The following is a 16,758-nucleotide window of genomic DNA, read 5'->3' as shown; positions in this document are numbered from 1 at the left end:
TTTAAAGAGTTAAGATTGTGATGTATTTTTTTAGCCAGAGAGCCAAAATATGAGGAATGGTTTAGACTGTGTCTAGTCTAAAAGAAGCTAATAAATGTTAGCATCACTAACTTGCTCCCTACCTACAGTAGTAACTAGGCATTACTTATCATTAGCTAATTACATTTGTTTGTGGGTTTACAGACTATGTAAACCTATACATAATACCACTGTGTAGTATTTCCATCCAAAATATTGTTTGAAAAATATAATTTTATTTTTATATTATTTTATAATTTATAATACACACACACACACACACACACACACACACACACACACACATATATATATATATATATATATATAGATATATAGATAGATATATATATATATAGATAGATAGATAGATAGATAGATAGATAGATAGATATAGATATAGATAATAATTGTCTATTTTTTGCAGATTTTTTTTTGGACGTGAGGCTGGTCAAATGGAAGCATTATAAATTTAGTGAGAGACGTTTTCCACTTACCCATGTACCTAATATTAGATAAAATGGTTAATTAGCTTCGACTGACAAAATCAGCTAGAGTTATAATTTGAGCCTCAGTCTGAAATCAAGAACCCACTGTCAACTGAAATTACTGAGAAATTCAAGCAGCAGGCTAATTCTGTCACCGTAATCACTGTAAATCACGTTTGCCATGGGAGAAAATAAAGTTTGACAGATGTAGTACCATAACTATAACTATAAAAAGTATATGACTAGAAGAAGGGCCACCAGTTGAACATGACATCTTAAATCTGAGTCATGACTCTGACCTATTGAATCTGCCTCTGGCACCTGCTTCATCCATCTGAACCCACTAATCGATACGCTCAACCTGAGATCACCATCTTACGCACTGCCCTCTGCATATACCCAAAGAGATTACCTAGTTACTTTAAAAGAGCCCCTGCGGAGTAAAAAAACATAAAAGCACAAAGTGCAAATATAAGTAATGAAGGGATACAGGAGTTAATACTGCGGAAGCCTCAGTCAAAACTTGATTGTTCGATCACCATGGTCGGTGAGTCAGAGTTTTTCTCTGAAACCCTATGCCTTCTCTTGCTCTCCACACACATTTACTCCAGCACCTTGCAGCAGGGCGGCACGAAATGTACACCTGATGAGATAGGAAGAGCCAGTTATACTGACCGACTGGATAAAGCAAAGCCTGCACGGCTGCTAAACAAACACCATCAGCTGGTGTTTGGTCTCTGAGCTCCTTCATGAACTCCATCGATGGAAGGCAAACATAAAGCAGACACACTTCCCCAACTCGGCTTCGCACTGCACACTGCTGCACTGCGTTGCACAGCTGAGGAGGCGTATGCCAAGACAAGTTAAGCCTTTGACATGTGTGTGTGAGTCAGGACCTCACTGGTGGAGAGTGTGTTCATGCATAAGCATGTGCTTGAACCCAATGGGCAGCCTCTATTTTTGTTTCCTCTCGCACGCATGAGCACACAATGAAATGGACACACACATTCACACGTCTCGAATCTAGATGAACGCTGCAGTTGCCAAAAAAAAAAAAGATTCCAGCTCAGACTCCAGTCCATGTGCTGACAAACACACACAAACACACAGTATCCTCATTAAAATTCTCTGGCTTGTGCACCAGCAGTGTGGACTAAGGGCTGTGTAAGTCCCTCCACAGATAACAGAGAAAGAAGGCTATTGTCTTATTCTAATCCGTCTTTTGAAGGAACATAGTGAGAAATATCAGGGAAGAGGGAAGAGTGTGTGTGAAAGCTTCAGTAAAATGATATCTACAGTACAGTGGGTTGTTTCTCACAATATATGTGCCACCTTACTATTCTACCACTGACAAATTGGCACTGGCTGAGGAGACAGCATTAATATCATCTGTCCAATATTAGCATATGGACAAACAGTACAAGCAGCTTTTTCTCTGCAGTTAATTCTGTAAAACTTGGCTACATGTTGTTGGTTTTTTTCTCTCCAAACCACATCTCTCTGTTCTCAATTTATTCTGAGTTGCCTGGTTTGTTCAGAGTATTTTAAAGTGAGTTTTAAAGTGGTGCTTTATCACAACCTGTATAGTAAATGCTGACCTGGGCCCGAGCAGGTTTAAGGCATAGCAATTTGTTTTCCATTTCTCCATCAGCTCAAATCATCCTGTTTCACTCCCTCTGAGTTAATTTGACAACCTGTACATTTGGGTGTCAGTAATTGACTTGAATTGTGTTGGATTGTATTGCGTATCAGTAAAAAGTGGAGTGGAACTATCTATTATTTTCAGTATTGATTAATGTCAATTATTTGCTCAATGACATGAACTGAATGGTATTGAGTGTTTAGTTCACAGTTTGTCAGAAAATAGTGAAAAATGCCTATCACAGCTTTCAAGAGAGTGAGGTGCTATCTTCAAAATGTTTGTTTTGTCTGACCAATGGCCTAAAAATACCTATACCTATACCTTATACCTATACAATGATGATGATAGAAAAGCTGCAAATCCTCACATTTATAAAGATTAAAACAGCAAATGTTTGGCCACTTTTGCCCTCTACGGGACTTACTTGATTATCAGAATTGTTGCTGATACAGCTTCTGTTCAATCAGTTAACTCATCAATGAGTCAACTCATCATGCCAGCACTAATTCACCTAATCACATAAAAAGTATGCGTTTAAAGACGATGGAAATCCATCAGCAATATACTGTAGATTGGAATGTTTCATTCCCCAAAACTCCTTCCTAATAGTTTATTTTTTGGTCTTGGGTGGATATTTCCCCCTCCTTGCCTCCTTGCCAAATCCCCTCCAGATATATTGTGCCTGTGATGGTCAATGAACTCTCTGAGCCTGCAATAAGCTGCCCCTGCAGAACTCTTAAGCCCTTCTCGATCAGTCACTCAATGAAACATTAGATCCTGCAGCAAAATTAATGCACCTGAAATTAAATGAAAACACTGAGACTCCCCTGTAGGAAAAAGAAGTGAGCATCTTAAGCTTAAAATCGATCAGTGTAGGAGTTGGGCAAGGTTCTTTATTAACTTTGCAGAGGACTTTCCCCACAGACCCAACTGTGGACAAACACAACTGAGGTGTCAGCAGGTATAAAATGTGCTTAGATGGACTTCTGAGCTTTGTAAATACGTTAGCTTTGAGCTGGCTGTATAGCTAATATCAGCTCCTCTGGGCTGTAGAGGTCAGTTATTACCATTAATTATCCTTCCTGTTTTCATCTGCTGCTCACAGACAATTCTGAAAACAGCAAACTTTTACTGTCAGTCTATATGTCTATCTATATGCCTACCTACTTTCTTATTTCTTAGATTAAATTTCATTGAAACTGAGTCAAGCAGGCAGAGGCTGCCTCTGTGATTTTTTTTTTTCCCCAGAAAACACACTTTGATCTAATAAAGTTGCATATATGAATAAGATCTCTAGCGCTTATTTTCAAAATTGAAAACAAGACCCTTAATTCCAGGCAGTAGGAGCAAATAAATGGTCTCAAAAGAAAACCAAACCAAAGGAAGGGACTCTTTGAAGGATCATTCAGGTTTTAAGCCTCTTAATGTAAAACATTATGGGGTCCTTTGTCTGGTTATGTAGAGTATCTTCCTATTGCGGTTATGGTGCAGTCCATTATAACTGCTAGCGTTCTTTCTTAGATATAAACAGAGAGGTATGAACTGACACACGCCACATACATTTGAAAGAGACAGCAAACGTAATTCAAGGTGTTGTTGTTGGGAGGTCCAGCTCCAAAACACCAGTTTTAGTACTAATTTAAAATCGTAGCTGCAAACCACTAAAAATAGCACGTACTGCAGAGGCCCATCAATTAAATTCACCCCCAGGGGACAGCTATAACATTGCTCAGGAGGAATGATGTGCTCTTGCTGGATGTACAGCATTGCACAGTGCCAGCTAATGAAGTACACACATACTGTGTTACAAGGCCAGATGCAAGGACGTAATCAGAATAACAATATGAAATACTGTGTAAAGAAATATATTGACTAAATATTAAACTTGATTTTATTCAAGTATTTGAATGTTCTTTTCTTTTTTCTTTATGCCTTTTTAATATTCTTTTTTCATTCATGGTGATAAATTGTATTATTGGATTAAACTAAACTATTTTACTAGTGTCACTATGGAATAATACTAAAATGCTACTAGATCATTGTTACTGTATGTTTATATCATATTACTTCATAAATGTCTTTTCCATTTCCATTTATAATTTTCATTCTTAGTATTCTATATTCATACATATGTTTGCAAAATTTACTTATAGTCTTAGGTATTGCAGTGTAATATAATGTATATAGCTTAATGTCATCTCTCTAACCTTAATTCATCTCTCTCTTTTCACGTCTTTTTAATTTCATTAGATTGCAAAATGTATTCATTTGTGCTCTACTGACACTTTATGTTATCCTTATCTTAAACAGCATGAAAACTCTGACCTCAAAATGCCAGATGATGATGCTCATTGAGAAACCACACTGTCTGATTATCCTCAGGTTCTGTCTCCAGTGTGTTATCTGGCTTCATTTCCACGTCTGCTCCTCCAAGCTCTTTAGTGCAGCCAAGGTGAAATGGTGCACAGAGGGAACAAGGCTCTGACTGTCAGCTGCTGAGAAGCGTTCAGCCCCTGCTCCGCTGCTCCACTAAGACCTTCCACAAGCTTTCTAAACAAGTTTCAATTCCGCAACCTCTGCCCGTGTCAGTCCAAATAAACAGGTACAAGCATGTGGCTCACACACCGAAGGGGCAAGAATAAGACAGAGAGAGGAGAGGAGAGGAGTGGAGAAAGTGTTATTACTCAAAAATGCATCAAATGAGCGTAGGTTTTACTGGAACGGTATCATGGACTGGAAGGGGTTCAAGTGCATCTTATTTAGTTCAGAAATGTTCTGCTCCACTACCTCTTTCTTTCCTGTGTGACTGAAAATTGGATGTTTGGTAATGAATTAAGGGCAGAGGGGTCATCAAATTTCAATTTTTTTAGTCTGCAGCTTGGCATGAAAGAGAAAGCAGAGATTGAGAGAGTGCCATTGAGACTGAAGCAGTCATGAAAAATTAAGGAGGCGGCTTAGAGATCTTTCAAAGGCACCAAGCACATGCTTTAGATGTATCTCAGGAGAATTTCTTGAAGCTGAAACAGTGAGACTGGACATAAGTAAAATCTGCCCTTAATACAGCTGATTGTGATACACCTACATATATACTCTCAGTTTCACTGTGTGATCAAACAACAATAGAGTGGTGGGCTGGAAGTTGTCTGAGGGCCCAGCTGTGATGAAAGGGCAGTGACTCCTCTGTATTCGCTGCTCTTCGAAGTGAAATAGAACAATCAATTCAAAATCAATAAAAGCAATAACACTAAATCACCATTTTCTCTGATGAATGCTAATGAACCTTCCCCATCTGTTGTACAGATATTTTAAAAATAGAGCGGTTTCTCTTACAGTCGATGGCTATGTCAGGAAAAGTGTTTCAGCTTAATTAACATTCTCAGGAGAGCGCAGGGGTCTCTTTGGATGCACCTCCTGCATCTCCAAATAACTACTTTTTCATTTACAGCAGAAATATGGAATATGTTGCTATATTGGGCTGTAAGCATTCATGTTGTTATACGCTGATCAGCATTAATTGATTGTCTGTGCTGCAGTGGTCTGTGTTAAGTTTCTTCAACCAAGTGATTCAAATGTAAAACATTTAGGCCAAATTTATAAACTAATATTGCTGGACTTTAATTTAGCATAATTTATTTATGTGGGGACTCAAATGATTTAATATAAGTGGAAAATATTGGTTATAATTTAAAAGAAAAGTTAAACTGTGCTGCCAGCTTCAGTATGTAAGAGACTTCGCTGCATAACCAGAACTGTGAACAGAAACCCTTTTCAGGGTCATGGCTGTTAGGAATCTGTCCGAGCACAGAATTAAGCCAAAGAAAAAGCAACACCATGGCGACTTACACAGATACAGACTCCAATAGTCACACCTCTAGGCAATTTACCATTTTCAGTCTGCCTCACGTGAATGTCTTTGTACAACAGGAAGAAACAAATAATGGCAAAGGGAGAGAATCCAAATCCCACACATAAAGTTGTGGAACAAACCAGGTATGACCTTATTACTGTGACCCAACAGTGGTCAATAATGTTTGCTGAATGTTCAATAAAGTCTTACAGAATCTCTTAGTAATCCAGACAACAAATAAAAAAGAATATCTCTGACAGCCATCAAAATCATGATTTTCAGCACTATCCTGTCCAATGTTCAGCCATGCGAGTTAAGACTTACAGTAGACGTCCACCCTGATGGACTTGATGGCAGGCGAGCCGAGGCCATTCTCAGCCTTGCAGTAGTAGCGACCTCCCTGGGTCCTCAGGATCTTTGCAATGTGCAACGTTTCATTGAACACACTGGAGTCCTGGAAACGGTCCGACACACTGCCGGCTGTCTTGGTCCATCGGATCTGGGAAGAACAAAAGGTAGAAATTACAAATTCCTTCCTAGTCTGCTTCCGCTTGTTCACCTTCTGTTCTAGTATGCAGGAAATGGAGTGAGGCATTAAACACAGCTTAATTTGGGACATAGACATACAGAATAAATCACGGTGATATTGTACATTCTTGAATAAAAGATGGTATTCCAATAATAATCATAGACATTGCCAGCATAAATGACCACTAATAAGGGCTTGGTAAAAACACTGAGGGAAGATGGAATTATCTTTAATCACTTAAATCACTTAAATGGTATTTCACCATAATGTACATTTCTATAGCACTAATTCAATCAGTACACCAACAGGATCATGCCATACATTCTTGTAGTACATAGTTTCTTTTTGGCAGAAATACAGTGTTTAAAGGAATACTTTGACATTTTGAGAAATATGATTGTTTGCCTTTTTACTGAGGGTTAGACAAGTACAGTAAATATGAAGCCAATTAGCTTAGCTTGACATAAAGACAGAAATCAGTGGCTCTGTCCTAATTTAATTAAGTCTGCCTATAAGCACTTTGCAAGCTCACTAATTAAAACCTTATATATAGTTTGTCTAATTCTTGAAAAATAATAAGAAAAACTTTTTTAACCTTCGGACACAGCCAGTCTCAACATTTCCCCTTCGACCTGTTTCCAAAAGCCTAACTTTATGCTAAGCTATGCTCTAGCTATCTGCTATTTGTACCTTTATATTTAGTGGAATCATTTTTTTTTTCATTTCGCTCTCAGCAAAAAAGTGACTAAGCAAATTTCCCAAAAGATCAAACTTTTCCTTTCCCTTCCTTACTGGTGCAGATGAGAAAACAGTCTTCTTGCAAAAATATAATTAAATATAGGTATAAAACAGGAAATTAAAAATAAAGGCTGGTCTAATATAAGCCTGTTTCAAATAATGGCCTTGTGTTTTTGACAAGTTTCTGTATTAAATGCAATGCACAGGCGACTGATGAAGAACATTCTGTTTTAGAATAAAATGTCGTAATGTTCTTTTGTGAAATGTCACAGTACAAAGGAGAGCGTGATTGCCAAAAATCTTCCTCTAACTTCCCTCTTTCTTTTGTTCCACACAAGACTGACCTCAGCGTGGCCTTCTCAGCATGAGTACCTTTCACTAACTGATGAGACCCAGTTAGCCCATGGCATTGAGGTGTAATGAAAGGTGAAATAGTGTTACTCTCCAACATGAGGTTGTAATTGACTCTCCATCATCTCCCTCTCCTGTCCTCATTAAAGCATACAGCATGAACAGGTACTGTGACAACTCTGGCCCGAGGGCCACACAGCCAGAACCGCAGAGCATAAAGCTCCATTCAATCCCTCATCCTAAGTAAGCTGCAGATGGACTGGCTTTGCCTGCAGAGCCTCACATATCTCTGTCTAGGCAGGGGTGGCTATGAATTAGAATCCAATATCTCCACACTGTATGGTGATAGCATCATCTTGGATACTGATAACATCCCATTTTACAGAGATAGCATCAGATGGAACAGGGATATCATTGCATGCAGGGATGGGGATTGGGTGCTATCTTGGGAGATTGCTGCTGTGCTGCTCTAGCTGTGGGGTTTTAACCATGACGCCTCCAGCTCAAGGATACAACAACTTGAAGTTTGGTCATTTTCCAAACAGATGCGAGAAAAGAAATGAAAGGGTGGGTGGCCCAAAACCTGATAATGGTGCCCTATTCTAGAGGCTTTTTGTGGAGCTTGGGGCTAGAGGATGACAAGCAGAGGAATTCGCATGCAGCAAAAGTTGAAGTTTATCAGAGGAGTTTCAGATTCTCTGTCTTGCTTGGGGTGTTGCTGTTCAGAATAGCAGAAATAAATTAGTTTACTGTGAAAGTCAAATACTGTGTGTCTGCTGTATTTCTTCTTTTCATCAATCTCTGTATCTGAAAAAAGACGAAGTCTGTATCCAGACTTTGCCTCTGTCCCCTCCCTTTATACAAGCTTTAAGTGGATATATTACCATTAAAAATAAATGCTTCTAAATGAATACAGTGCACAGAAAAGGCTTCACTTGCCCTGTTTCAAATGCACCAAGAGACACTGGGAGAAAGCACTCCACAAAAAAAGCCCATACTCAGCAATTGATCGATGCTAAAGTCCCACTGTTAGAAAATCTGGGGCCCCTATTATAACAGTTAGGGACATCATGAGTTCAGCAAAACAAGCCCTAAAGTTAAATAAGTTATGAGCATAAATTAGATGGAGCAAAGTTTTTGAATTCTGTGTCACTCTCCTACAGTGCTCTGGATCCCCTCATGCAAATACAAAGCAAGCTGGCTTATGGCGACCTCAGCAGAATTCAATATTCTCCCAGCTTATACCCCCAGTCATTTCCTTTGCCTTTTGTGTAAAGAGCTTTGAGTTTTAGGAAAGCGCAGTATCAATAAACGCATTGTTAGAGTGACACTAAGAAGTGGGTATTCAAATAACACTTCATATTTTCAAAAGGAAAGCGCTCCTGTTTGTTTCACGGGGGCAGCAGACCACATTATTGGTGAGCTTTCAACTCTCGCTGTACCCTGGAGCTATTTTCATTCCTCCACTCCTTTGACTTTTACTTTTTTATTTTATTTTTTTTTTTTACATCTGAGCACCTCTGCCCACAGGGGGAGTCCTGAAGTATGCCTGGCGAGAACAGTTTGACCCTCTTCACTCTCCTTAGTGCAATGCAAATACTCTTGATCTGAGAGGAGCTGGCGGATTTGAGCAATATGATAATGGCTCCTCCTTGCCCACTGCCAGCCTGACTGAGTTTTTTTTTTTTTTTTTTTTTGGCTATTTTTGCAGCTACTTTCTCATTCCTCAGCTGAAACCCATAAGGTGCCTGAAAGTATACACTGGGGAATAAGTCAAACTGCCCATGATGTACCACCCAGCTGCTGTTTTATGGCAGAAATTTATTATTCATGTCTGTGCCTTGCAATTTCGTGCATATATTAGTACCATGAAATGTAAATGGGGTCTGGTTTTCATGTTTTGCCTCACACACTTTTTTTAAAAAAAAGGAGTTACATCCACATTTTGCATATTCCATTTCTTAAAAAGTGTCAAAACATGACATCACTTAGTTCCACAGGGAAAAGCAAAGTCAACACAATAATAATAGCAGCATTCCCCCTTAAATCAGACAACCCAATGGAAAGATCAACATTTGCTTACAAGGAAAGCGGAAGCTCGTCAAGATTAGTATCCAACTGAACATCCCAGCAGTGTTTGAGACCACACATGCTGCGATGTCACGGCAAGAGCTAATTAAAATGCGCCCAGTGTCTGTTGTTATGCAGGGATCATATGCTGGAGCACGCTTCTTCGGTGAATCTCCCATAATGCCTGCTGTGACGTTTCCCTCTCCCTAACTACAGACTGGTTTCTAATTGCTTGCCATCTTTTCTTTTAGGCACTGATGGTGGTCTGTGCCGCTCGGTGGCGCAGCCAAGTGTGGCTGAGCATGACAATCAAGTGATCAGAAGAAGCGACGGGGGGTCCAAAATCACAAATTGTGAGTGCACAGACTCTACAGGTCTATATTAGAAAATACTGGCCCCCATAAAAACTGGATGATCATATGAAACACGCCACAGTAAGGGCTTTGATGGTTTTGATGTTAAAATTAAAAAAACAGAGGCAGAAATCAGAATCACACAGGAAACACACACTGACAAGACAGTAAAATGACATTAATCAGCTCTTACTTGTCTTGCTCTTGAACTGCACACAGTATGTTTGACTGTTGCAGTTAAAATGACTGTGTGTATGTTAGGTTGGGTGTAGTTCAAGGGGAAATTCTGAGACAGTGTCCCTATGCTGCACTTTATATGGCAAACAGTGAAAAAAATACAAGGTCATGTTCACAAAAAGCACCATCTGCTAAAGACACCAGCATTGTAGGCTAACTGTCATGGGAGCATCCAAAACAGATCACATACTCCAATTGGTCTGTATAAAGCGAAATGTCCCAGGGCCCGAGGTTAGCTTATTTGTACTCGCTGACCCGTGGCACTGTGAGTTGAATCTGGCTGGCCAATAATTGAAACAAAAAAAGGTGTTTGCAGTGTGGTGTTGCTGGCTGTTGGAGCCTGGTACTCAAACAAAGTAGTGTGGACATAATGGATGGAGGCCAGGGCAGGGGAGACGGGGGCAGATGGCTTCATCATCAGGGACTCTTTGATGTCTGTTCATAGCATCAAAGACAATGAATGAAGCTGAAGGACAGTGACCATGAAAGTGCGAACAGTTGAAGCTGTATATATGGTGTTCTGATGCAGAGACAAAGACAGGGCGAGACAGTGATAAAGACAAAGGAAAATGGTTCATTAGTCTTTAGACTTAATGAAGATGTGGCTGAATCTAACACTTCTTTCCAATATTGATCAATGTATTCGCTAATTTTCTGCTTAATCAATCAATCCTCCAATCTATAAAATGTCAAGAAAATGTTTAAAAGACAAATCCTCATATTTGAGAGGCTGTAACTAGCTGGTTTTTGGTAATTTTGCTTAATAAATGACTCAGTTATTCATTAATCGATTAACTAAACTATCCATTTCAGCACCAAATAGAGAGATGATGGAGAGAAAGAAAAAGAGGGAGAGTGAGAATGGCCATGTTTGTCTTTTATAAAGACATGGAGAGCAGGGAGATGCAGCAGTATCAGCTAAAGCTGTTCAAGATCTTTTGTGTGTTATCAAAGCTACAGATACAAAGAGAGAATGCAAGAAAAGGGAAAGGGTTTATGAGTATTTAAATTTGATAGAGGTGGCGCTACAATCGATTTTCATTGTCAGTTATTAGATCAATTCATTCTCCACCTGATCAATTAATCCTTTACTCTATAATCTGTCCAAAAAAGTGGAAAATGCACAAGCTCCGGTGGCCTGACATTTTTAAATTGATTGCTCTGTCTGACTAACAGATTGCCACAAAATTTGGATGAAGTATTCATATTCCCCACAGGATCAGCTGATGTAACTTTGTTGATCTGTTAACTTTTCATTCAATGCTATCCTCAGGCCATCAGGATGATTTTTCCAATATTTTGATTTATGACTAAATAAAATACCTTAAAATGAGATTCCCTTCAGTCTAGAGGAAAAAAAGAGAGTGAGGGAAAGGCACCGGCCACAACTAAGATTTTCTGTCTCATCAAAGTCCTAAAAATCCTTCCAGTGACCTCTGCCCTACACATATAGCGAGGGGGCTTCAAAAAGTTTGTGGAAAAAAGACAGTTGGAAAAAATGGTTTAAGTTTATGATGTTTATTTTTGCATTGCAACATGCATTTAAGGGTTTGTGTTAGAACATGTTATGACACGTTAGTACGAGAACGTACAGGTGCATTGAAATCAAAATCAAGATCAAACCCAACTGATATTGAGCTATGTACTTTTTCCATGAACTTTTTGAAGCCCCCTTGTATGAGAATGTGTAGTGCCCCCCTCCCCCAAGCCTGTCAGATGCCAACAGTCCCGTTCTTCCTGCACAGCCCATAGTAACACCTTGAAATGCCAAACCCACGAGGCAGCAGCGGAAAAGCTCATATTATACGGTGTACGGGTGACTGACAGGAACATATATTTATTTGACAATTAAATGGGGAGGCAGACAAGTGTTGCTGCTGCCACGTGTGTGTGTGTGTGTGTGTGTGTGTGTGTGTGGCTGAATGCATACATGATTTTATTATTAGAAAACCTCTGTTTTTCCTCCAAGGTGGGTGTGAGGATGTGCACAGGGCCAACAGAGGCCCACTGTGAGGTAGCTGCTGCCTGGTTGGACGCAATCCAGAGACTCCATCAGCAGGAAGGCCTGAGGGGCGTCTATGTAATTTAAGGAGTGTGCATATTGATAGACATGTGAAGAATTAAACGCTGGCGAAATTGCCAACCGTGGCCCCATTTACTCTGTGGTTGGTCCTTTGTGGTGCTGATGTTATACTTGGCACAACACCCCTCAGTCTATGTATTATCACGGGAGCTAGTAGTATCTCAAAGTCAGGAAAAGAGGCTGAAATCTGGACAGTAATGATGAAAAAAGCGATCTTGTGATTTGCTAATGCAGAACTAATTGAAGCAATTTACAGTGATCGAGTAGTGTGACTTGGCCCCCTGTGACGCTGCAGTCCAGATGGTGAGTGTGGTTTAAGATACTGCAGTATGGAAGTTGCTCAAGAAAACAACACTGAGAATGAATCCATGGTGAGACCAAGCTACTTTCTCATAAACAGGTGTAGACTGGGTATGGACGATAGGGACAGTTCCCCATTTAAACTACACATAGTGATACTGGTAAGGTCTTTGCAGAGTTGCCAGGTGTGTGTATTTTTTTTCTCTGAAAGACTGGCCTATTTTAATACAAAGTGAAAAAGAATGTGATATGGGGGATGCCTGACCTGTTGATCTGGCAACCCTCAGGCTGTACTGGGCATTGGCGGTTATCTGCAGCACAGCGTTGGCAGTGATGCCTGTGTGTGGACTGAACAGTGGCTGGTATTTATAGTCAAGCAATTCAAACATCAGAGGATTAAAAATGACATCTTTGCCGGGTTTAACTAACATCTGTCAGTTGAATTTAACTTTGAATTGAGTGCTAGTTAATTTTAACATCAACAAACTTTTGTTTTGTAGGTAAAAATGCCAAAAGCAAAAAGTGGGGGGTATGAGGCCCTGTATTTAATGATAAGCAAACAGAAGCACAGATGAAGTTTTACAATGGATTATAGAAACTGGTTGGTAGAAACAGAGTAGCACAATGGCTATGGTTGTTGTTTTATCAATTTTCTTGAAGCATATTTATTGAGAATGTCTCATATGATTTTTTTAGATGTAGATATATTTAGCATTGGAAAACATATCTTGAGGGAAAAACATCTGTCTGACACAACTCCCATTTTGGGGAAGTTAAACAAGCAGATACGGTATGGCATACTATGTGCACATGCATGCATGCATGTGCATAGAAAATGAAGTAGAGAGGAAGTGCACTGTTCATATTGGTAGTCTGACAAAAAAAGGTCCCCACCGATAATTAAACCAAACATATGCCTATTAATCAAGACAGGACACACTGAAACTGCACCGCAACCTTTAGCAAAGAGAACTGATTAATTTTTTCCCACATATGTCTTGAAAGATGAAGAAACTCAGCTCAATTAAAATGTGGAACTTTGGGGCAAAGAAAGACTGCGAACATGTTCTGAGGATTAATATTTAATTCTAACGAAAAGATGAGCTGTTATTGCTGTAATAACTTGCGAGTCTGTTTCCGATGAGGTCGCATACCCTTGTGTTTTTCCACCAACATCACAAAACCAGCCTTAGGTCTGCTGCCACCCCAGATAACCTCCTCGGCTTCCGAAACCTCTCAGAATGAGTGTGCGCTGCCCCCCGGTCTCATGCCACTACCAGAGGGGGGACAAAGCTGACACATCCCAAAGTCCGCAGAGACACAGCCGAGACCCGCTGTGCCAGGGGATCTGCGTGAGTCTCATAATGACTGTGTTTCAAAGGAGATCCAGCCTCTCCTGCCACAGATACGCAGGGCTTTTGATCTCCCACTCTCCTCTCCGCTCCCCGCCTCCCCTCACTCTGCTGTTTTTCAGAAATTCTAATTAAGAGGAAAGACAGAGATGATGAGTGTGAAGCTCTTGCCCCCCCCAACATGCGACGACAGAAGATGAACAACATTTCTGAACGTCTTGCTAATTTAAGAGGCCTCACCTTTTCAATAGAAATATAAAAATCAATATGTTCTTCTGCTTTGGCACCCAGAGGGGACGTGTACAAACTAATGGCCCTGTCTATCGATCAAAAGGGGAATTATATTAATTAATGTGAATGAGCTCAGTCCTGTTTGGAGATAGTGCTGAATTCTGTGTAATTTGTGTTATCAAGCAAATTGGAAACAACATTCGATAAATGTTGTAAAGGTTAGCGTGTGCAAATCCTGCCCAGACTAATACGAGAACAAAATGTGATGGTCAGGTCATTTGTGGCAGAGCTGACATTTATACCTGCGTGGATCACATTAGTTGGTATTTTGTCTAACAGAATAGATGGGATCTCATTTCTGCTGTTTTCTGTCTGTTGAATGCGCTTTTTACGCACATATTTCTAAGGTTTGGATGACAAAAGCAATAAGAAAGAGGCACAGCAATAAAAAATTAAAAGCCTGTTTTCTTCAGAAAGAAGGTTGAAGGTCTTTTAATTAGTTCAGATTACATCAGTAAATAAAAGAGTTTGAGGAAAAACTCTTTTTCAGATGCAGAGGACCCATGTGCATTCTCATGACCCAGAGTCTTTTTTACTGTGGCCTGTTTCTCACTCATTACATTTTGTTTTGGCAGATGTTGTTTCATCTGTTTTGTTTCCTGCACTCTCATTAGACTTGGAGGCTTTCATTATCAACATGCAGGTGCACAATGAAAAATAAACCATCAATAATTAAAGGATTAAACTTTTAAGCTGCTGCCACTCAATGACGCTAAGGCAGAATTTAAAAAAAAAAAGCTATGATGAAGGAGAGACAGAAGGAGAGATGGGCTACAAAATTAGCATGTCATCCCATGATTCCCTTGTGAAGCTATTTTCGTCCATGTTGACAGTAAAGGGCAGATAAATGGGTACCAAGCCCCTTACCTGTGGCCGAGGATGTCCCGTCACCAGACAGGTGAGCTCCAGGGTCTCTCCCTCTCTGATGGTGTAGACTCTCTCAGTGTGCCTCTCTTCCTCAACATTACAGGCATGCCCTGAGTGTATAATGCGGACAGTCGGAGGTGCTGCAGAGGGAAAAAAGCACAAGGTGTGTTAGCATTCTGGTCAGTTCTGAAGGTGTGAGTAGTTTAGCACAACAGATGGCGTATTGATTAAGAGGTTGTCTCACTTAAAACAAGCCTCCTCCAAAGCTTTGTGGCCACGTTTGTGCTGCACAACAGATGCACAACTAACCAGATGTATTTGTAGCAGAAAAAAATGAATTGACACATATTTTACTTTTATAGCATTCACTTTGGTTAAGCTTTTCAAACACAGAGGGAAGTTTCTTTGGGAAAGTGATTCGCTGCCTTACAAATGTGTAGTTTTAATCAGAAGTAATTTGATAAGAGTAGCAGTTTCACAGACATGACTTGTACTGTGTGTGTGTGTGTGTTGCCATCAAGCATGTTTTAAAAAGTAATAGACAGGTTTATCCTTTCTTTTCTTTAGTAAATCATATTCTGTAAGTCAAGTATGATTTCTCTCAGTTAGTAGCATTAGTTAGTGCTTAAGTTCAACCATGACTTTCAGTGTTTTATGTTTGTTTTTTCTTTTAATTTGCACTACAAAGATGAAAAATAAGAGAATCTGTATATTCCTATTAACTGCATTTATCTGTCCATGCATTTAAGCATAATGAAAAGGCACACTCCACAGAACAAGAAGTCATTCCACCACCAAAAATCAAAACACAATAAAGTAAACTTGTCACACTCATAATTAGCAGGACTTTCAATACAGTGACAACATGTCTAAGTTAACATTTTCTGATGCAAATAAACTATGATGTTTGTAATGCAAGAGTAAAGTTTTCCTATAATTTCAATTATAATAACATATGCTGATTTTCCCTGTGTACAATTCATTAGTGTTAGAGAATATATTTAAAATTTGTGTGGTTATTTGTGATCAAACATGACAGATTGGGCCTTTAACAAAGTTATTTTTAAGATTGACTGATGCTGCTTCAAGAGTGCTCTTATCACAAGGGGTGTCAAGAGGCCACACATTGTTTTTCTTTCTTGATCTATTTCTGTCATTTTGAGTCAATATTTGACCTTGTCAAATGACCTATTGACCCTCCACAGTACCTGCAGACCTTTCTTGGCATGGAACACGGTTCTGATCTAATCTTCATAGAAAAATGAGAAAAATAGACAAGGTAGTTGTGGCAGAAGCAATAACCAATCAATATCACTCCAATTTGAATCAAAGTGACACTCAATTTGCATCTTAACTAAATTAGCCAGTGTATGTAGCAGTAATTCAGATGCAGTGTCAAGAAGATGACCAACTGTAAACAACTGATGATAGGTCGCAAGACAAGTAATTTCTCTCAGTATCTCTTCCTATCCTCCTCTCTTCCTTGCTCTGGGAATATATCAGAATGAATTTACAACTAAGTGTAATTACGTGCCTGAGGAGTTTAAGTACAAAAAAACCTCAAATATTCTCAGCTGTCATTAGACCATATG

At 39.5% G+C, this 16,758-nt stretch overlaps 1 protein-coding gene across 1 annotated transcript in view; it reads right to left on the bottom strand.

Annotated features, from left to right (window-relative positions):
- Positions 1–16,758, bottom strand: part of LOC108896858 (MAM domain-containing glycosylphosphatidylinositol anchor protein 2) — a 161,899-nt gene that overhangs the window by 91,939 nt on the left and 53,202 nt on the right. The window contains 2 exon segments of the mRNA XM_051071963.1: positions 6,320–6,494; positions 15,167–15,306. Of these exon segments, the coding sequence (XP_050927920.1) occupies positions 6,320–6,494; positions 15,167–15,306 (315 nt within the window).

This window comes from Lates calcarifer, linkage group LG7_1 (assembly GCF_001640805.2).
Source record: "Lates calcarifer isolate ASB-BC8 linkage group LG7_1, TLL_Latcal_v3, whole genome shotgun sequence".
Classification (NCBI taxonomy): domain Eukaryota; kingdom Metazoa; phylum Chordata; class Actinopteri; family Centropomidae; genus Lates; species Lates calcarifer.
This window is presented reverse-complemented; position numbering and strand designations above follow the sequence as displayed.